The sequence below is a fragment of the Podarcis cretensis genome (assembly GCF_951804945.1).
Source record: "Podarcis cretensis genome assembly, chromosome: 5".
In the NCBI taxonomy this organism is placed as follows: domain Eukaryota; kingdom Metazoa; phylum Chordata; class Lepidosauria; order Squamata; family Lacertidae; genus Podarcis; species Podarcis cretensis.
In genome coordinates this window covers 23,985,359-24,008,781 of record NC_137174.1, presented here as the reverse complement: position 1 = coordinate 24,008,781, position 23,423 = coordinate 23,985,359, and the positions used below count along the sequence as shown (strand labels likewise).

At 41.4% G+C, this 23,423-nt stretch overlaps 2 protein-coding genes across 9 annotated transcripts in view; one reads left to right on the top strand and one right to left on the bottom strand.

The window, feature by feature from the left end:
- Positions 1-11,864, bottom strand: part of GLUD1 (glutamate dehydrogenase 1) — a 34,174-nt gene extending 22,310 nt beyond the window's left edge. The window contains exon 1 of the mRNA XM_079975656.1: positions 11,063-11,864. Coding sequence (XP_079831782.1) covers positions 11,063-11,849 — 787 coding nt within the window. The 5' untranslated portion in view covers positions 11,850-11,864. The remainder of the gene's footprint in view (positions 1-11,062) is intronic.
- SHLD2 (shieldin complex subunit 2) overlaps positions 11,849-23,423 on the top strand; it is a 32,603-nt gene continuing 21,028 nt past the window's right edge. Inside the window, exons 1-4 of one of the 8 annotated variants that reach the window (XM_079975624.1) lie at positions 12,086-12,467; positions 13,559-13,600; positions 15,055-15,130; positions 19,228-19,325. The gene's annotated coding sequence lies outside the window, so the exon portion shown is untranslated. Of the gene's footprint in view, positions 11,988-12,083; positions 12,468-13,556; positions 14,007-15,054; positions 15,131-19,227; positions 19,326-23,423 lie in introns of those variants that run through there. The other 7 variants (XM_079975622.1, XM_079975627.1, XM_079975623.1 and 4 more) reach the window with 7 other exon arrangements.

The window sequence follows — 23,423 nt, the reverse complement described above, 5'->3', positions numbered from 1 at the left end:
CACAATTAAGGCTGGAATATTTCCAGCTGCTTGGTGCTAGAATCAAATGTTTAGTTGATAATCCTTTAAAGAGTGGGGGAGGGGATCCTTCAATTTCTTTGGTATTTAGACAACTTAATATCAGGGATTCTTCAGCATTGCTAGAGCCTATTAAAATTAATTCTCAAATAAGCATACAGTACTTACATGAACTATCTCATTTATTTAAATGACCAAACTTCAATAAATGAAGGAGTTTCATAAACTGCAATTTGAGACAAAATCCATTCAGCTTTGGACCATCTGCAATTAGGTGCACTACAGAATACGGAACACAACTAATCTTCAATAGAATAAGACTGTATGTAATGTCTCTCTGGCAGCTACGTTTGTTACACCCTACTATGGAACTGGAGCTAATTCAGCAATAGTAGGTTACAGATGTAGTGCATGAAGGTAAAGACCATTATTAGCAATTGTAGTCATATTCCCAAGTCAGTCATATTCCAAAGTGAATTTGACTAGTCCAGAGTGCAAGCAGCTTCTGTGCAATCAATTCCATCTCTAAGTAAAACAAATAAATATTATTGAATATGATGCAGCTGTAGTGCATAAAGCAAAAAGGGAAATGGACGATAAATAATACATTAATGAAATGCTGGGGCATTGATATGTAGGAGTTAAGTAGCCATATCTTTATGTTTAAAGTGCTGTGGATGTTTAAATATCAGCAAGTATAGACTTCACTGTACTTAAAAGAGCCTAGAAAACTGCTTCAGGTATTCTGTGCAAGGAAGCTAGTTGTTCATAACTGCAATACCTCAAGGACCACCTCTTTCCATATGAACCTACCTGGGCCCTGAGATAATGTTCTGAAGCCCTTCTTCGAGTGCCTCCTCCTTGAGAGGTGTGGAGGGTGGCAACATGAGAACGGGCCTTTGTTTGCAGTGGAATGCTCTCCCCAGGGAGGTTCGCTTGGTGCCTACAATTTTAGGTGCCAGACAAAAACATTCCTCTTTAACCAGGCCTTTGGTTGATTGTCATCCAATGCCCTTAAAAAAATAGGGGGGGGGGGATTATTTGGTTTCTGTTTTTATTACGATTATGTAGTCTACATTTTTATATTGCAATTTTATTTTGTGAATCACCCTGAGGCCTGTGGGCATAGAGTGGTATATAAATTATCATCATCACCATTCAACTCAGCTACTGAATAAGATTCCACAGCAAACTGCCACCCTCATAGATTGTAGCGGTACCAACTGCTAGGAGCTTGCTATGGCTTTTCCCAACACCCATTTGAAGTACTACAGAAAACTGCACAGTAGTTTGACAAGAGACCATAATGGGCCACAAAGAACGTGTGCTCCAATGAGCAGCTTAGCTCTGCAATACCATCTCAAAGTACCTGCAAAATTATCACCTATAAGTCAAGCTGCGACTAGGGGAGACAGTGGTTCAAATAACCTCTCAGTCAAATCACTGGTGAAGGTATCAGTCTTTGTTCCCGACCAGCAAAGAAGGGAAATAACTATATCGTGTGTTTGGCAATGCATCTAGGTTTATCAGCATGACATGTAATTTTAAACAGCCCAATCTGTTGCATCAGCATACCAAAAAGGTTAAAATGTTGTATCTTGGCATTATCTGTTTGACGGAACACCAGAAGACTAAAAAGAAATAAGGCAGGAGGATCTTGTTACTGATAGCTCACTGATACTTTGTTTTTAACCAAGTAAGCTATGAAAATTACCCACTGTTTTATGAAGCTAAACAAAGAGCTCCATTGGAAAAGTGCTGAAGGGCAGGGGCAAGGCCCCTACATGGAAGTTACACAGCAAAGTTAACATTTCTTATTTGGTTGTGCACAATACTGTTATAACTCCTAAAACTCAAAGACGAGGAGACAAGATGCTTTTCTGTAAAAGACTTAAATGACTCATAGCTATGCAAAATACTTTCCACTTGAACCAGCAAAGAATCTTACTTGTTTAGAGATTTTCCTTCCCTGGCACACCCAAAAATGCAAGTTAACTTAGAAAGACATTGTGATTTATTAACAACTGATTCACCTCCTTTGCAATGGAACAGTAGTGAAAGTTACTCTGGAATCATCAGCAAACTTGAGAGCAATCCTGTGACTTCTGCTTATGAAAGGAAGAATAAACTATAGAGTTTTAAAATATATATTTCACATATTTTTCCCCTATGGCTGTCTCCATATCAACACACCCAAACTAGGTTAGCTACTCTCAAAAGAAAAAGATTTTTTTTTAAAGTAACATATATTGCTACACGCATCACAGACATAAGAAAGTAGAGAAAGAGGGATCATTTAAAAGGTAACCAAGTTTAAGTGACAATAAATGGCAATGATGGGGACATAATGGTGGCAGCAGGAGGCCCCATTAGCTAAAGCTTCAGGTTAAGAACAGTTTCAGGTTAAGTACGGACCTCCGGAACGAATTAAGTACTTAACCTGAGGTACCACTGTATTTGGTTTCCCTATACAACACCAAGCCACACTTGAGTGATCTGGATTTAATACTATTTAGACATTGTGAGATATATACACATTAGGTATTTTTTAGTAAGAAAATCTTAATTGAAAGGAAAAGTGAAGATGGTTGCATTGACAATAAGAACCTTCTAAGTATGAACACAGGACAAAACAAGTTGGCCATTTTGTTTCTGCTTGTGGGATTTCCATAGGCATCTGGTTAGTGAGAACTAGATGTTGGACTAGTTGGGCTTTCAACCTGATCCAGCAGGGCCCTTCTGTTTATGTTTATGACATGAGCAAATGAAGTTGCCACCATACAAAGCCAGACTAATGCACCATCTAGCACAGCTCTAACTACTCTAACTGGCAACAGCTCTTCAAGGTCTCAAAGATGAATCTTTCTTGAACTTGTTTTTTTCATACAGAAAGTCCCATGTACTCTATCACTGATTTATGACTCATGTTCCGTAAGTACTACGACCACTCATAACCATATGAAACTAATCGTATGAAGCTAACGGAGTGTCAGATCACTATTGCCCATTGCAGCAGCCTCTACACAGCCTTAGGGAAGGGACAGCCAACATCTTATTAGGCAACAGGTAGGCAAATACCCCACAGCACATAAGGACAAGTCATGTCATCAATGAATTAAAGAATCACACTGGAGTCTGCCAATCTGAAATTGTCTGTTTCCCTATTATATACATTTTTAAAAAACTGTATAGTGCAATCTGAAGAGTACATGACTGCCAACATACACGGGCATTACTTTATTGAGGCCAAACTCAATTTAAGAATGGATGAGAAGGCAAAAAGTTCAGAATGCTGGGGTCCATACTAGAAATCTATAGGATTTAATTGTTGAGCAGGTCATGGGAGGACAAACTACCTTTATATCAGTATTTCCAAATTTGTTTTGTTTTATGCACACTATAAAGAATATATGGTTCACTGAGTAAACAAACAGCATTTGAGATTTAAATATCAGCAGTAATTCAAAAGGCAGCAAGTGATATAAAATTATGTAGTTAGAAACAAGTAACCATTCGCAGTGTAATTTTTATGTTGTGCTCCAGCAGAGACACTTGCAGTTATTAATCTAGTATTGGTTAAAACTGCTACGACTTTAAATATATTACATACCAATATGCAAGGCTGACAGGATTTAAGATCCCCTGTTTGAACAGGATCTGAAGTCAATCATCTACTCTTGCTGACAAAAGAATCAGCACAGATTTGTTCATCACTATAGGATCAAGAGTTTACTTTCAGGTCCTGAATCTGTTGGTCTAACAAGCTTTTTATGAGACGTACAGACAGAGTCAGAAGTTTGTTGCACATTGCTAACTCCTACTTCCTGTAGTGGATACATTTAGTTCTCTAGGCAGCTGTCTATATGATTAACAAGAACAGCTGTAGTTTCCCGTTAAGCACCGCCTCGAAGCACGCGGTCAAACAGGCAAAGTGAGATCTTGGGAAATTTTTGCATTTCTTTATATAAATGATGACTTTTTATATAAATTATATTATTTGTATTAATGAATTACATTATGTGCCATGTGTTACATCAAACAGGATTTCTTTTATTAGTCACTTATATAAAAAAGAACCCAGCAGTTTCTATCTGCTTCCCACCACAAGTATGGTAGAGCAGGGTGTGTATATGTGAGAGGTTTTTTTTTTTTTTTTGGGGGGGGGGAGTCAGAACACCATGTTGATTCAAACCACAAAATCACTAGGTGCATTACTATATCTCAGTCTGCCAGCTCTGATATGGCAATGCCATCTACCTTACAGAGTTGTTTAGATTATTAAGATAATGTGTTAAAGTACGTTGATCACCATAGAAGAAAGGTTTTCAAATTGCGGTCTATGAATCATCCGTGTGTGAGCATGATTCTGGTGAGCAGAAAGTCTGCTTCTGTACGATTCCCCCCCCCCCCAGAAGGGGGTAAGTGCTTTTAGACTAGGAACAAATTTATCCAATAAGCAAACAAGGCACTATAGCCCCTAGAGCAGGGGTCAGCAACCTTTTTCAGCCATGGACCAGTCCACCATCCCTCAGACCATGTGGTTGAAAAAGGAAAAAAAAAATGAAAGAATTCCTATGCCCCACAAATAACCCAGAGATGCATTTTAAATAAAAGCACACATTCTACTCATGTAAAAACACGTTGATTCCTGAACTGTCCGTGGGCCAGACCTAGAAGGCAATTGGGCCGCATCCAGACCACGGGCCTTAGGTTGCTTACCCCTCCCCTAGAGCTTATGATTTTCCTTTGATGCAGTTTACTACTTTCTGCCAAAAAGAAAGAAAGAAAGAAAGAAAGAAAGAAAGAAAAAGATTACCAGAAGGGGACCTTCTCAGCAGCTTGGTCCAAGTCCCGCACTGTAATTTTCATACTACAGCACTGGTTGTAATGATGTTGGTATGAAAGAAAAATGTTTATAAAGTGGTCCACCAAGACTACCAAGCTGTCAACAACAAAAGAGAGCTTGAAAACTGCTTCCCTAGAAGCACTACATAAATACTCAGTGTGAGCTCCTTAAAAGAGCCACAGTTCTATGGTAGATCACATGCTTTGCATGCAGAATGTTCCAAATTCAGTGGCCTTGAATCTCCAATTACAGGGCCTCAAGCAGCTGAAAAAACCTTTGTTTTCAGAAAAATTAACAAGTGAAGCACTCTAAATTTCACCGAACATCTGACATCATAACCTTAGTAAAGAATAAAAATAATTCAAAATCCTTTGACTGATTAACATTTCAATGTATGCAAACCTTTAAAAAAATCCACCACTTTTGACCTTTTGACTTTAATCTTCTGAGTATTTAACACTGATCCTGGTAAACAGCAGGTCTTATCTTTCAGCTTAGTAGTTGTTCCGTCCTAGATTAATGATTTCTTTCAGCTATGCTGACAGCAAACAGCCAAAGCCAAATTTTGTTTAGTATCCAAGCATCTACTTGAAGCTCAAACATTTACTTTATCCTACCTACCCCAAAGGATCGAGCGTATTTATTTTTTAAAATCATAAGTAGGCCCCAATACTGGTGTTTCTAAGTAAATTTTCCTTAAATTATCAATGCTGTATCAAGAATCAGTATATGAACATCTGTCAGTACACAGCAGTGAAGTCATAAAAAGCTTTGCTTCTAGTTTTTCCAAGTACTAGGATATAACGGTCAGACTTCTGCAGTAAGGTGTCCAGGAAGGATGTGAACACCATCCCTAGCTGAACAGAGTGAGGATTTATTTGGGCATGGGTTTTCCTACTAGTAAACCCCACTCTATTATTTTTTCTTAAAAAGTAGCACTGATGTGGGGAAAGGGTCAGATATTCACAGCTGTCCCAAATCTCCCTGAATGCACACAAACCTTTGGAAGCCCCTAAAGGAACTGTCTGGATCCTATTACAAAAGAGGTCTCCTCTGGGATGTAAGTTTTTATTTTTCAAGGAGTCAACCAGCAGCAACAAGCTTTCATAGCAAGCCTATCAAAAGTATTAGATACTTCCCACTCTAGGGCACATTATGGACATCTGGAGCTTAGTTTACTAACTCGGAAAAACTACGCATCTCAAGAGGCAGCTGTATGGATGGCACAAACTACAACTGGATCTGTGCTTTTTGTCATACTCACTACATAGATCACTATCCCACTCCTTCCATATACTTTTTAAATTTAAACTTACTAAGTTTTTAATAATTGCAAATAAATAACAAATGAAGCAGACAAAGAGTTGGAGGGAAAGGGAAAGCTAGGGGCATGACTGTTAAACTTACCCATGGGATGTTATAAATTTGATTACCACCTCCAGCAGTCACAACAAAGGTACATATATACAACATCACTACTTCTCAGCTGACTTTCTACCACCAATACTGTTTTCTCTACATAGAAAATGTTGAACTAATGCATGAAAATCATAGGAATTATGACTTCCCAACTCTGGGGAAACTTGAGTATGGAGCAGGTCACTAAAGTGTAAAATGGGGATTTGGGGATCTCAGTTGCATTTACACGTAAGCCAATCCAACCTAACGGAGCTTCTCGTGCAATACTGTATACTCTATTGGTAACTAGGTGCTACTCAATAAAACACTGATAAAAGTTAATATTGCAAAACTACTATGTCAGCAAGACATATCTTCACCATAGTATCTGGTCACTAAAGGATAAATCAGTTCCTTTCCAAAGGAGTAGTTATTTTACTCACTATTATTCGTAAAATCATGTGATGTTAACCAATTTTGGAAAAGATTTTACGTTAGATATGGTTTTGCTAGTATTTATATGCTGTATTATAGGTTTTCCTTTCCATTTGTTATTCAGATTTACTGAGCATTTATCTGGATGTTTCAATTTCTTTTGTAAACTCCACTGTCTGAAGAATAAACATACATACTGTTCTGCATTACCAAACTTAAGAGCATGATTTTGGCATACCAAACAGCTCTTGTACTTACATCTGAGGCTGATACAGCCACTGAAGATTAAGCAAAAATCACAGGAGCTTCAAGGAGGACAATCCCAATAAATAACCAGCTTCTTTGAAACTTTGTACACTAAGTTCCTCTACTCCACAAAGGATCTTTTTATAAAACTCAACAGGAAAGAAGTCTGTGGTGAGCTGCTGCAAGAATCTGGAGGAAGTTCAGTTGTCATAGGGCTGAGATGAGGAAAAATGTTGAAATGATTTTCTTTCGGAACAAGAGATTAAATTCTCTGATTGCCAAAATGCACCTTAACAACCTTTGTACCAATGTAACCTCATCAGGAGCACAGAATACCATAGAAAGGATGCTTTTAGAGTTCTTAAGTTTTTGCAGGATTTGCCATTAGGCAACTGACTGCCACATGCATTATGGTCTAATCTGCCCCCCACCCCAATTATGTTTTTCTAGTTACAGCAGCCCAAATATCTTTTTTTTTTTTATTAAAGTAGTTTCAGTACTGGGCAGACACATTTAAACCTCTCCACAAAGCCTCCTCAGGAGGATGCAAATTGTCCCCTTTCTGATCCTTGGCTTCCTCAGCTAATCTGCATGGAATATATGAGATGTCACAAGCATAAGCCATGCTGAAAGTCTTACTTCTGAGTAAACATGTATATGATTGCATTATAGTTCTACCCTGATCACACAAGCAAGCAGACAAAAAAATTAAAAGGCACTTATTTAACTTAATGATAAATGCCAAAGCTCTACTCCTCTGTCTTCTATGAGCGTATGTTCTCATGTGTGGAGTGAGGCACCCAATACTGAATAATCCCTACAGGATTACTCAACAGTTTGCCTTTGGAAACAGTATTTCCTCCTCCATTACCAAAGAAATTAAGTGTTGCCTCCCAAGGCACAAACAATTACTTCCATCTTACATACCCTCAAGGCACATTTACTCCCAGCGTCATGGATATAGATATGGTGCTGGAGTATGTAAATCATAGACGAGTTCTTCTGCAGGAGAGACTGTCTACTATACAGCATATGACTACTCCCAAAGGAGCAATTTTTAAATAGTAATTACTTAAATTATATAGGTGGTATGGAAACAATTATGGAAAAGCACATAAGAATTCTACACTTTAAGCAGTTAGCAAACTAAAAAACAATTTTTGTAAGAAGTGTAGGAAAGAAGACCAGTGTTAGAAACTGAGATATGAAAGCTAGGAGCTAAATGGCACCTTAAACCTAGGTTATGGGCGCAACAACAGAATGTCTAAGCGTGCTTTTTTTATAATAAGAATACAAAGCTGAAAATGAATGAACTGCAGCTAAAAATATGTTCATTTTTCACATAGTCTAGTCCAGGTGTTGGCAACCTGTGGCCCACGGGGGTTGTTTAACTGGCCCACAAGCCACCCCCAAACTGAGCCGCCCACTCGGCAAGTCCCCACATGCAGCGCTAAACCAGCACAGCACGGGGCAGGAACATGTTTCCACTGCACCGAAAATTGCATCTGCGCATGTGCAGATGCCGAAAATTGCGTCTGCGCAGACGCCGGAAAATACATTTGCGCAGACACAGGACACCATGGGCACTGGCGCTCACACGATCCGGCCCACCTTGCTGACCCCTGGTCTAGTCCTTCTCCTGCCAAACTCCCTAATATTCTAAAGAGGCTCTCTTCTCCAATCTTCAGAGTAGTTGGAAGTGGGGAGGCAGAATAAGGTCCTCCTTTCCTCCCACTTTTAATCTGAAATCTTAGGTGTAGTACTGCGCCCAGAATTCAGAAACTGCTCAGGGTAATTAAACTGTAGGAAAATGAGCCTAGAACAAGAGTTTCAAAACTGGAGAAGGTACTTACTCTTGGTATGTACTATTACAGCAAAGCTGAATTTCTCAGCTTTTTAATGGGAATTTTTTGATATTTCCTCCCTTCCCTGCCCACTGAGGATTTCTCCAAATATTCTTAACCATTTTTTTTGTGGTGGGTGCCATTTCTCTTCCACAATACCCCGAAACAGTGCAGGATCCAAGGCACTGTGGAAAATAGGAATATAGGAAACTGCCTTATAGAGCTAGTGGCTCTCCAGGATTTCAGGTAGAAGTTTCTCCCAACCCTATTTTGAAATGCCTGGGTTTGAACCTAGGACCTTCTGCTTGCGATGCAGATTCCCTTCATAATGCCAGTGATGCCAACATGGCAGCCAGGCTAGCCACACATTTGCCTGCACAAAATAGTTAGTTGCCATGTATTTTATTCTTTGCATGTGTAAAACTGCCTGGTTGGCAGAAATTTAGCAGGCGAGCTTTTCACATCTTTGTTCTGTGCCAACTTCACCAGTTAAGAGATTGCTCCCACTTTCACTTCCAACTCATGATGACTTATGCAAGTCATTTCTTTAGAATGAGAGAATCTGAGACACAAAACCACACACACCTCACCAGGTGACCATGGGTCAGTCTCTCTCATCCTAAACTACTTCAAGATACTGTTACAAAGCTAAAAATAAGTGGAATCCCCGATCACATACGTCACAGGAAGGTAGGTTACATACAAATTCAGTACTATGATACTTCCTGTTAACAACTATACTTTCTAATGGAGTCATCCCAGGTACAATAATTGTGATAAATTAAGTGCTGAGCACATATGTGCAAGTGACCTAATCCAAGGAGCCTCATCTTATATGCAGGTTTACTCCAAAGCTCTTTTGGGTTACATGGGACTTACTCCTGAGTAAACAGGCACAAAACTAATCTCTTTTTAAGCTGTTGAAACCACACTAGTCATATGAGAAGGGAAAGCTCTCAAGGGGGCAATGACTACATTACAGCCAACCCACTCAGCAGCCCTGTTTAGTTCAGTAGCAAAGTACATGGTGTACACACACCCAATGCAAATGGTAACTCCAGACTACGTTGGTGGGTAAGATGGTAGGAAGGCATTTACTTTGCTAAAGTTACTGATGAGGAAAACTCAGATTTGGGCTACCCCCTTCAGTGGTCCACTGCTGCAAAAAAAAAAGGGGAAAAAAAAGCTAAGAGTCATGCGCCACTTCAAAGACTGTGAACTTTCCAAGCTACAATGGATACTGTTATTTTGGCTGGGACACAGAATACAGCGCTAGTTATCTTGGCTGGAACTATGCTGTTTCCCATTCATTATGACTCAGGGTCGTCCCCCCCCTCTTGTTTTCTTTGGTTTTAATGAACAGGCTTTGAAATGGCCCTTCTTTTTTTTGCATTGGAGCTCAGGTAGAGCCATTCAGAGAGGGAGGCGGATCAATCAACTAGGGAGAAAGAAAACCAAGCAGCTTGGCGAGGTGGTTTTTATTATTTATACAGTACACCACCATTTATTCCAATGAGCTCAATGTGGTGTGCACGGTTCCTCTCCTTCCAACAACCCTGTGAGGTAGGTAAAGGTAAAGGTACCCCTGCCCGTACGGGCCAGTCTTGACAGACTCTGGGGTTGTGCGCCCATCTCACTTAAGAGGCCAGGGGCCAGCGCTGTCCGGAGACACTTCCGGGTCACGTGGCCAGCGCGACATCGCTGCTCTGGCGAGCCAGAGCCGCACACGGAAACGCCGTTTACCTTCCCACTGGTAAGCGGTCCCTATTTATCTACTTGCACCTGGAGGTGCTTTCGAACTGCTAGGTTGGCAGGCGCTGGGACCGAGCAGCGGGAGTGCACCCCGCCGCAGGGATTCGAACCGCCGACCTTTCGATCGGCAAGCCCTAGGCGCTGAGGCTTTAACCCACAGCGCCACCTGCGTCCCTCCTGTGAGGTAGGACTCGCTGTTAAAACCGTGTTTATGGAAGACAGTCTTACTCGGCTAAGAGTGATCCCCAAAGCAGCAGCTAAACTCAAGGCCACCCAGCGAGCTTCGTGGCTCATTCGAACTCTGGTCCCCCAGGCCATATTACAGCACCCTGCTGGCGTTTCTCAAACTTAGGTTCTCGGCTCTTGTCGGACTACAACTCCCATCATCCCTAGAGCTAGCAGAACCGGTGGTCAGGGACGATGGGAGTTGTAGTCCGACAAGAACCCAAGTTTTGAGAAAACATGACGCCGCGCACGGAAATAAGCGGAGGAGGAGCTGGGTATTCGGGGAGGCGAGGCTCACCTCCCTTGCAGGGGGTGCGGTGCTGGCTGTGCTGCGCCCGGTAGCCCTCGACCACCTCCCACTCGCCGTTTTCCCGCTTGATGGGGAAGGAGACGCTGAGCACGTGGTTGCAGGGCTTGATGATGCGCAGGATGCCGCGGACGCGGTGCCGCTTCTCCTCGGGGCTCTCGCGGGTGCGCAGCCCTTCCACCAGCTTGTCCTCCACGATGCCGGCGCCCCGGTCGAAGAAGCCCTCCACCATCTTGAAGAAGTTGGGGTCGTCCTCCGACGCCGACACCGCTTGGCTGTATTGGCGGCGCCCGCCGTCGTCCCGACTCGTCGTCGTCGTCGCCCTCCTCCTCCCCGGACCGCTCCCCGCCAGCAGGGCAGCCGCGCACGGCTCCGCGCCGGACAGCGCCGGCGAGCCCGCGGCGCGGACGGGCGCCAGGAGCTCCCCGAGGCAGCGGTACATGGTAGCGGTGGCGAAAAGGGGCTCGTGGGGCGGAGGGGGGGGCGGCCGGCGGTTTACCTCAGCGGCGGCGAAAGGGCAAGGAAGACGCTGGGCTGGCGCTTGCCGCTCTGAGAGGAGGGAAAACTGAAGGGCGTCGACGCGGCAGGGCGGGGAAAAAGGGGTGGGAGGAGCAAAGGGAGGAGGAGGAGGAGGAGGGAAGCTGCTGCCCAATGGCTCGACAACAAGGGCAAGCGGGCCCCCGCCGCTGCCTTTAAATGGGCCCCTCCGCAGGAGGCAAACAGGGGGCGGGCCCAAAAGGTGGGGAAGGGAAGGGGTCGTGGTAATACCTCCTCCCATTGCGCAGGCGCACCCATGCCACTAACCGCCACCTCCTTCGGCGGCTGTGGGAGGAGCCCGCGTTCTCGGGCGGCGCTTTTTTTTTTTTTTTGGAAGCGCGCTTGCGCGGTGCGGCGGCGGAGGGAAAGCGGGTCTGAGGTAAGAGAGCGCTATTTGATTGGGTGAGGAATTCCCGTTTGTCCCGCCTCCTTTTCAGCAAAGCGCGCGCAGCGGCGGTTGTATTTTAACTGTTGGGGTGTATGTTCGGGGGGCGGGGGAGGTAAGTCGGCTGTTTCCGGGCGAAGCCGGTGGGCGCGGGAAGGTAGCTGCCCTGAGGCTCCCCGCTTTTGTAAATAAAGGAAGGCCTCGCTGGCACCTTCTGACAGGCACCGAGGGCCGCCTTGCATTCCTCTCCTCCCGGGCTTAGGCCTTCCCCTGTATTGCGCTGCTCGGCGGTGGCTTCCCTCAGACTCTCCTGGAAATGTCTTGCCTCATACTTCGCACACCGCATCGATGAGTGACCAGTGCTGCTTTCTTGTTTTTTCCCGGGGGGGGGGGGAGTAGGGGGAAACTCGCCAGGAAGTTTGCTTGTTTATTGCGGGCCCAGTCGCAGTGCGAGGCAGTGGCAAAATGTAAGATGTTATTAATCAACTCAAACAGACCATGATCTGGATTAGAAATGACCACAGTTTTATTGATTACGGATACAGGTGGATTTTTCGCTCGGGCATTGGGTACATGTATATCCGTTCCAGCCCCCCGGACAAATAATAATAATTAATTTTAAATAAGTAAAGGGACTCCGTTCCCCAGAGTTCCTGCTCAAAAGAACCCCTGCAAGTGACCCTTTACTTTTTGATCCAGAGTTCTTCTTACTCAGTTTTGCTGAAACTTATTAACTTAAAACATCAAGCATTTAAAACTTGCCTATACAAGACTGCCTTCAGATATCTTCTAAAAGTCAGAGTTGTTTATTTCTTTGACATCCTACGGGAGGGCATTTCACAGTGTGCGCTCAACTACGGGCGGCTTCCAACAGGAGATTAAAAATACATTAAAACATCAGAACAGGGCTGTCTTCAGATGACTACTGAGAAGGCCTGGAACAATCCTGGAAAAATTCTTCCCATAGGAAAATAGCCTAGAATCGCTGTTTTTCTGTGGTGCAAATGACCAAAATTGGTGACAGTGCACCTTTAAGACTGTGTTTATTCTCTTGGAGCTGCTTCTAGTCTAAGAAATGGTTATTTTTCCTCCTCCATACCTTGGCAGATTGCTTATGGTGTGTTGTTTGCTTATGGTGCACACAAAGAGAGTAGCGGATTATTATTTTTTACAAGTAAACAGCTGACTGGCATGCTCACTTAGAACCAGTAACTCTTTTGATGGATAATAAATTAATGCATTGTTTATATGTTGCCTTTCTACATTGAGTTTGCCCAAAGCCGCTTACAAGAAAAATCCACTTACTATTAAATACAAAACACAGAGGTTGAGGTCAGTGGAGAAAGCAGTTTAAGGAATAAATTCAAAGAAAATGAAATCAATAATTCAGCAAGCATAGAGAAAAACAAAAAGAAAGTGAATATACAATAAAGTTCCAGCTGCTGGTGCTGCTCTTTTTGTCTGCCAAGGAGCCTTAGCAGCCTGGCTTAAATACAGTTGAAATAGAAAGATTGTCTCACTAGGTTAGATAATTTACAGCTGGCTTTCTCGTTTCTCTTCCAGAGAAGACAAACAGAAAAAAAGAGATGCTGGGGAGGGCAATGACAGTAAGTAATCTTTGCCAGCCTCCTGGACCTTCCAACTGCTGACTTAGCTAGAGTTTGCTTGCCAAGACTTGAAAGGAAGGGATCTAGCCGTGAAACAGCAAACTGGAATCCTCCTGTCTCATGTGTGGTTCAAATATAGGAAGAGCTTCAATTTTCAGACTGGGGCACCTACTAGTGGACAGGATGAAGCCTACCAGCCTGCTGTTAGACTGAAACAATAACGGCACAAGGAATGTTCCAAGGGAAATAAGTACCTCTTCAATCAGGTAATTTGCTTTCCACCAGCAAACTCCAGAAGTAGTGCCCTATTCAGATATGTCAACAAGAAAGCGGCCAGGAGTGTTCCATCCATTCGTAGCACATTTCCTGGGAAAAGCAGGAATGTGTGACTGCTTTTGTTCAGTGCGTAACTGGAATTAACCACATTTCTTGAGTTTGCCATATAATTTAATATTATTGTTTCCTGTGTGAGACACCATATCAGTTCTGCAAAATGTAGCCCGGATTGGAGATAAGAATGATGCCTTATTTACATCAATTCTATCAATGACAGGCTGTACTGTGCACACAGCCCTGTGTGTGTGTAAGGTTATCTCCCACTTGGACTACTGTGACATCCTATCTTTGAAGGTGACTCTGAAACTATAACTGAATGCAGCATCTAAACTGGTGACTGGAGCAGCCGCCAGGACCATATAACCCTGGTTCTGAAAGACCTACATTTTATGCACATGTCCCAGAGTTTGAGAAATAATAACTTGGCCATAACCAGAGAATTGACCCATGGAATTTAAATTTAGTTCTCCAAATCTAACTCCATCAGCACTGCACTAGTTTTTCTTACTATATTTATAATAAAGGCCTGTCAATTGGGTAATGTGTAAACATTAGACCATTATAAAATACTTTAGCCCTGACTTTTACAGGCCTATATTTTAGCTCATAATATCAATCTCAACATGTTGTACCTGGCAGTTTGAAACACTGCCCTTGCATTAAACTTGTGTTGCCTATATTATCTGTGGGCCAGCATAAACTGGTTTCATGCACTCTGTACTCCCTTACTGATTCTTGCTTGCTATGGCCTTTTACATAAATATTTTTCCTTAAAGTTCTTTATCAGGTGCCTGGGTATTGCAACATCAACTAAGGTTACAGGGCTGGGAATACATATGAAGTGGAAAGAACAGTGTTCATTTAAATTAGTTTATGATTGTAGGGAGATTGTTCTAACCAATTTTATGGAAAACAAATAACCTTAACAAATAATACTTTTGAAGCAATATTAATAAAAACACGTTGGCTATAGCATCCTTAGACTATTGCCTTGTATTTCAAAAAGTATAGTTGTCTCTTGGTACGTAGAAAGAGGAATGGGATGATGGTGTTCAGGGTGATTTAATGGCTGGAGTTTTTATAGTTTGTTGTTTGCTGTTCTCCATTTTGTTATGTAGGTTACATTATGTTGGCAGTTCCCACTGACAAATATTGGTGTGCAGTTTTATGTGTCAGTAATTTATGTGACAAAAGGTACTGGTATATCTTACTTTCCTTTTATAACCACATTTACATTCCACCAATTCATGTAAAATATTCAGGCACTATACAAGAATACAAGCACAATGATTTTATTTTTAAAAATGCATGAATGGCCATATTTTTGTGCAATGCATAATAATCTCCTTTGAAATAATGTTACTTGCTATAGGTTGATGCAAACCATAATGTGGCCAAGCCAGTTATATAAGCATGTAGCTGCTTTGCCCTTTCAGTATTTGTCTTCAAGAGTGTTTTGGACTGAGTTGTTGGAGTACGCACATTTTTCTTTTTGTGTTATGCTAACTGGAGTTTTTGGCATTACAACTTTCTGGTTATGTGTAGATTTAAGTGTGTTGCATACATTTTCCAGATGAAAGGGAGCTTCCTATTGCCTGGTTCTGACAAAGTTTTCTCTCTATGGTTTCATTTCTTGACCATATCTTTCTTGACTGTTATATATTCTCCACTGTCAGAGTGATTTTCCATAGTTCAGTGGGGAGTTCTTAAAGGCATGTGGATTCTGCAGAGGAAGCATCTTCAAATCAAGTCTGTGTTTATGAGAGAAGCCAATTTGACTGAAGCATGAGTAAACCACATCTTCCACCATGAGTCATCTTGCAAATCCCAAGCAAGAAAAACTTTGTAAAATGTATCTTTTCGCTTAAAGGAGCACAGGGGTTTAAAGGCGAGAGCTGCTATAAGAACAAAACTGAATAACTAAACTGCTTCTTTTTCTACCATCTCAACCTGTTGCAGACATAATGGGACATGGTTTGCAAAGGGACATTGCCCCCTGCCCCCCATGGTTTGTTATAAGCATAGTTTGAACCCACCACAAGCCATGATTAGAAGGGCAATCATAGTTAACTTTAACTATGTGCTGATGTCACTGCAACAGGACTCCCTAGTTCAAGGACATGGTATGCAGACAAGCAACAGCCCTCAGATGGCAGCAATCCTTAATGAAAACCAGGGATCTGCTGCTGCTTTTCGTAACACAATCTGCACTGACTAGATTTTAGTTCTGGCCTTTGGAACATATCTATTAAAATGTAATTGAAGTATATATTTTTGGAGTGTGTACAGAGTCATTTGGTATCTTCAAGGCACTATTACTTGTGATGCTTGCTGAATTCCAATTAAAACTACTGACTATTTTCTGCGAAAAAAAATAAAAAAAAATGGGAGTTGATAATTTTGGAGCACAATTTACCAGCTGTGATAATACTTTATTCGGCTATAAGCCCACAAGGTAAAACAAATCAATAGATAAAATAGCATTTTACAATCTAAAATATCAACTAAAATATTTCAACGCATAATCTCTTTCACATTATTTACAATCTCTAAATGTACCGTGTTATGGCCTTGAAGATCAAGATGGTGCATAGAGTTTACTGGATTTTTAATAGTCATGCAGCATTCCATGAAGTCTTTTATATGAAAGAACTGAAATCAGGAATCTAGCAACCTGTAATGTTCTATAAGAGTCAATGTCCTGGAGTAGATAAGCTAGATGTAATTCAGGTGGTTTAGCAGCAATTTCCAGAATGATTGAACTCAGGATCCTTGATCGGGGAACAATGTATAAGGGGCAATTAAACAAGATATGATAGAGGGATTCTATTGATTTGTTGTCACATGCGCATAAAACTGAGGTTTTACCATTAGAAAATCTATTGCTCAGAACATTTGAGGGGAACACATTAAATCTGGCTCTAACAAATGCGAATCTATGCGACGCAGCCGATAAAGTAGACAGATATCGAGGTATCTGGGACATAGATGTAATGCCCTGATTTATCGGGGAACATGTACCTCCACCTGTAGTAAGATTTTGTTGCAAATCTACCTCCTCCAATCTTTGTTTGATGACCTTTTTAGCTGTAATTAGATCTAAATTAAGTATATCGGAAGGAGAGATTCCATAAGACAACAGTTTGGAATGGATTTTTGTTGCCCATGGGTTGGTGAATTCATCTCTCCAAAGGCACTGAATAAGATGGTAGGTTGGCAATTTATGCCAAAGGGACAGCCAATAATTAAAGGCATGTCTCCACATCAGAATCTCTAGGGAGGGGATCTTAAGTTCTAGGCGAATGGCAGAGTTGCTTACACAGGAGGGTAGTTTCAAAAGGCGTCTTAGAAAAAGATTTTGCAATGTCACCAGAGGCAAGAGGTTTACAAAGGCGCCCCATAAAGGGACCGCATAGGCCATAGTTGCAACCACTTTCGCACTATAAACTTTTAAGGCGGATGGAACATGCATAGCCCCCTCAGTAAAGAAGAAGCGTAATAGAGCATAGATAAGGGCTTTAACCTTATTTTGTAAATATGTGATATGCGCTTTCCATCCCGTATTATACTGGAAGTAAATTCCTAGATATTGAAATTTGTAAACTTGTTCAATTGGCTTCCCCTCGAGTTCCCATCTATACAGTTTACGACTCCTGGAAAAAATTAGGACTTTAGATTTGGAATGGTTAATAGTAAGTAAATTTGTTTGGCAGTATAACGCAAAAATCTTAAGGGCCCTCCTCAAACCGATTCGAGAATAAGAGAGGATCACCGCATCGTCAGCGTACAATAATAAGGGGCAGCGATAGTCTGCAAGCCTGGGTGCATGAATGGAGGTTTGGGCCTCAGCTAGGGGCGTTCTCATGTCACTAATATAAAGGTTAAAAAGATAGGGGTATTTACCAGCACAATATTGCACTTGATAACTGCAGCTGAGACAGGGTTTTTCTATTAACCAAGATGAAGAAGCAAGTTGTTTACTTGCTTATTGATACAGCTGGTTGTTGTGTGAGTAGCTGCTAAGCTCCATAAGCCCCTAGAATTCATTTTCTTTCTTCTGTAATGCTGCCTGTGTAGAGGATCCATCTGCTTAGTTCTCTTATTACTAGGTTTCCTGATGGTGTGTGGGTTATTAAGTTATATTTTTATTTACGGTATTTATAGCCCACTCTTAGTTGTATGTTTTCAATCCCACTGTGGGGAACAAAGTAATAAAAATAATTGGTAGAAACAATATAGAAAAATTACAAAATATTATAAACAGGACCAATAAACAGTGCTATCATAAGTTAAACAAGCAAAACTACAGCAACAAAAAGCACAACATTTAAACTGATTAAACAACCAACGGTATTAGCAATAGTTCCCAACCCATACAGTGGTACCTCGGGTTACAGACACTACAGGTTACAGACTGCTAACCCAGAAATAGTACCTCGGGTTAAGAACTTTGCTTCAGGATGAGAACAGAAATCACGCAGCAGCAGCTGGAGGCCCCATTAGCTAAAATGGTACCTCAGGTTAACAACAGTTTCAGGTTAAGAACAGACCTCCAGAACAAATTAAGTTCTTAACCTGAGGTACCACTGTATTTTACTCACGGCAACCCACTCTCTTCCTCTTTGTCTCTCATACGACGAGGGCCCCACTATGTGCCAACAGATTCTCTCTCTCTGGCTTTTGAGTAACTTAACATATTTCATCCCCAGCTGGTGTTTTGCTCCCCTTCCCAGGCCTGGGGAAACTCACAGGCCTCAAGGTCAGCAGGGCTGCCAGGTACTGGCATGCACATGGATATGCTGGTTCCCCCACCCTACACTGAATATTCAATCTGCCAGCCTTAAGTATGCATTTGTCCCATCCACCTGCCCACCCAATGAAGAATTTAAAGCATTATGATAGCTGACTCTTTTTTAAAAAGTAGTTCTGGTCTTTTGCATCTTGGAAAATAACATTGTTAGTTTTCACAGTTGTGACATAGATGAGGGGTCACCCAAAGCAAGGAATACTTGAATGGTAAAAAATGTATCAGAAGGGCTACATAATGTATTCTTTTTTCCTTAAAATTAAACAGCTCTAGAAATCAACATCTTGCTGATTCCAAATGTCTTATAGATAAGTGGCATTTGAGCTAGAAACAGCCCAAAGTCAGTTGTGGCAGACTGGTTTCTTTCCTATTTAAAATTAGCAGAACTGTTTATATAAACAGAGAACATTTTGTTGAAACTGCTAACATTCACATGCCGATAACAAGCAAGTAGATAACCGAGTTCATTATTTTTTGTTTACAGTGAAAATGCCTTTTTGAAAAAGATTTAGCAGTATGATCCTGTGAATTGATCTGAGTTAAGCTGCAGTGACTACTGAATTGTATTCAACTTTCTGTGAGGTGAGTCGGGGGGGGGGGATGCTTCAAGACTGTCACAAGATTGTGGGTAGGATTAAATCACATGCTGGCAAATTCAGGTTTCACCATTAAAGCTGATTTGGAAGACTTGTGCAGCAAACCTACTTCCAAGAATATCAGCGGCAATAAGGAAGGTGACAGGAAAAGGTCCAGGAAAGTGTAGAATAGTGTTTGCTTTGCACAGCATTGTGTAACCTGACAAACGTATCAAAATGAACCCTCAATAAAAAGGTTGCCTGGAAGCAATCAAAACCTTGGCTAGAATTAGATATAGAGATTGAAATATAAATGGGAATGCCTGCTTCACACCTTTTGGTGAGGTCTTATTCCTTATGGCATCAGTATCAGAAGTTAAGCTGATGACTGGCTGTGAGCCTCAGAACCTCTTCTGACACTTCAGTTGTGAATCTGGCTCACAAGACTCAGTTGGTTCAATCGGAATCGTTTTAGGAAAACTAACATTGGGGGCGAGGGGTTAGTAAATATTTTCAAAACAGTATAAAAAAATATTAATTTTATGGTAATGTTGGTTAAAGATTTACTTTTGAGTTCTTCTATGAAGTTGTAACTTACTTTGGGTCCATCCTGTGAGGAAAATCAAGCTATAATCAAGTAAATAAATATGCTGTCTCTACATACAGACAACTTCACCTTTAAGCATGTTCAATATGTGTGCAACTCCTCATATGCACATCGCGTTGAACCCAGAAGTGACCCCAAAACATCACAAAAACGGGGTGGGGGCAGAATGGAGTGTTTGCAGGCTTTTTCAATGGTGTTTCAAATATATGTGATTTCACTTAAATGTATGGTGTCCTGGAAAGTAACCCCTATGTAAATTGGGAGTTGCCTGTATTCATTTTAAAGTGAGCCATCCTGTTCAATGAAGCTTATTGTCAATTAAAATTGTAGAAAATTAGCTACATATCAAGCTAACTTTTAAAATACTGTTCAGAACTATTAATGCAGACAATTCCAACTTTATTCCTTGTATTCCATAGATTTGCCTCACATTTAAATGTGAGTGAGTACTTTAAGCTACCATTCTAGGGGAAGCTCAGTTACATTCTGCATGGGTTTTTTTTCATAAGTAAGTTGCTACAGAAAGACTGAAACAAAACACCTGTTCATTTTAAGAAGATCTCAGAGGTCAATAGCTAGTGAGAACTTTAACCGACATTTGGAAGTCAGCAAAAAGAAAAGCTAAGCAAGTAAATGTAGATTACAGTGTTACAAAATCTGTCAAGAAAGTACAGTGGTACCTCGGGATACAGATGCTTCAGGTTACAGATGCTTCAGGTTACAGACTCTGCTAACCCAGAAATAGTACCTCGGGTTAAGAACTTTTGTTTCAGGATGAGAACATAAATTGCATGGTGGTGGCGAGGCGGCAGCGGGAGTCCCCATTAGCTAAAGTGGTGCTTCAGGTTAAGAAAAGTTTCAGGTTAAGAACGGACCTTCGGAACAAATTAAGTTCTTAACCCGAGATACCACTGTACTTGCCTCAGGGAACATTTAGCCGCATTCTGTATTCTTGGGGTGCACTCTGTTCTCTAGATAGTGGTGTTGGAGCCAGTGTATTTTGCTCTACAAACAATTTATTTGTATGTAGCTGGCCCCATAATAAAACTGGTGCCACAAAGCAGTAAATGCTTCCCAAGGGAGGAGCCTGTGCACATAAGCTTAGCAGCACGTACAGATACGGATGTTTATGTGCTGTGTTCACACATGCTGCATAGGAAATGAAAAAGGATGTAACATCTCTTAAAATTTGAAAATAATTTTTTGTTAGAGCAAAATATTTCATGACCCCAAGTACAGCAATCGGCTTGACATTCAAAATGCTGTAATCCTTATCCATTGTTTGTTCCCAAAACACATCTGGGCACAACTCTGTCCCAAATCTATCTTGAGTAGAATGCACTTCCATTGCGTAAGTTGACTATGCATTATTACACTTTAACCAAGAACACTTGACATTGTATAACTGTAAATATTTCTGATTGTACCAAAGATGTCTATTCACATTTTAGATCAAGTGTTCCACATCACTGAATTCTTGGAAATGCAAAACTGTTTCTTCCTGACCAGTTTCCTGTGAGTCACTAATATACCTTTGCAGGAAACTAAAGCAGAAACTGTTGTAATAACATGATTTCAAAGGGGTAATTATAAATTTGGGTTGTGAAATCTTATTTCAGGCGAGGGGAGTGAGGGACAGGTTATGGTGTGTTTGTGATGCCCATGACAGTTTCTCCAGTTTGCAAATGTGCCGATGTGTCCAAAAATGTCAGTGGCTGAAAGGTTGGTATCCCCTGAACTGAAAACACCTGCAGTAATTTTCTGGAATGCCCAAGGTTTTCAGTTTCTGCCTTTATATTGGACAGCCCAGGTTGTCCATATCTTCGCTACTACTTGCAAGGCACCTAATCACACCCATGATTGGTGCCTAGGAATAAAAGTATATATATGATGGCATAACTATACAGTGGTACCTCGGGTTAAGTACTTAATTCGTTCCAGGGGTCCGTTCTTAACCTGAAACTGTTCTTAACCTGAAGCACCACTTTAGCTAATGGGGCCTCCTGCTGCCGCCGCGCCGCCAGAGCACGATTTCTGTTCTTATCCTGAAGCACTGTTTCTGGGTTAGCGGAGTCTGTAACCTGAAGCGTATGTAACCTGAGGTACCACTGTATGGTGGGAACAGAATTGCAGCTGACCCTTGAAGAGCAGGATTGGATGACCTTGTGGTACAAGACAAACATCAATCTATGTTGGCAAATGTGAGGGAGGTATTAGCATGTTAATGGTACCTGACACCAAATTGGGTGGCTCATATGTCACTGAGTTCCTTCCTCATGTGCTGGAGGGACTGCCAGGATATTGGCACTTACTGGCACATGTGGTGGGACAGTTGTTTGGCTGGAGAAATCAATTCATTTTGGAGACTGAATCACGTGTACACTTTCCACCTCACTTGCTTCGCCCCCCCTCCCCCGGAATGCAAATTTAAATAAGGCCTTGAGTAGTTTTCAGCTTGAAATACTAAGTGTTTCTCTTATCCTCAAATTGTGATTTTAAACGTGTGGGTTGTGCACATACTACATTTTCATTGTAGCTGTTCTGCTGTGTACAACAGTAAGCGTTATATAAGTAACCCCTAACAGCCAGTTAGGCCTCCTTAAATTTAGGTGTGCCTAACTCTGCATAGAATTAGGCTGTTAATTCTTTTGCTAAGAAGTAACTATAACATTGATCTCTAATTTGGTCTTTGAAGTGCCAAAAGATAATTTGCTAGACAAAATAGAACCCCCCCCCACACAGATTATCGTGTGTGTGTGTGTGTGTGTGTGTGTGAGAGAGAGAGAGAGAGAGAGAGAGAGATGGTATAGCAGTGCTTTGTGTCAAAATACTTTCTATCTTGTTATGTTGCTTGTGCAAGCCCTTTTTTTCTTTCATGGCTTCTAATTGTGTAGTAAGAGCCGTTACAACAATCAGTTGCAGCTCGTAGCAAAGCTCAAACTTGCTGATGCAGTTAGTCACATTTTAAGAGATCATTGACCCATTAGTAAGACTCTGACCACCTCAGAGATAAAAAGCTAATGTTCTATTGGCCACTTATGGTGGAACAGATTAAGAAATGGTGTAATAATTAACAACGGTAATGGAAATGTACCTTTTAGTTCTAACCAGTATATGTCAGTTGCAGGTTTTATCTCTCTTTTTTACTTTAGTGCAGCATCTAAATGTAATATAAAAAACTGATTGCCATATGTCACTAGAGAAATGCAGGGCAATTGACATTTATTAACAGCCTTACTGTAGCATTCTCTTCTTCCATAATTTTAAAATTGTTATCCCATATTCTTCTGTGTATTAGATATTAAAACCAAATGAGAGGTGAAATGTGTTTAAGGCTTTACAAGCATTTCAGCAAATAATTTTAGGATTGCTGCATAAATAATTCCTGTCTTAAAAACATATTTTTCAGATAAAGTAACTTGCATTGTTTCTGGCTTGGCTATATATTGGGGTTTATACCAAAAGGCAGGGACGCGGGTGGCGCTGTGGGTAAAACCT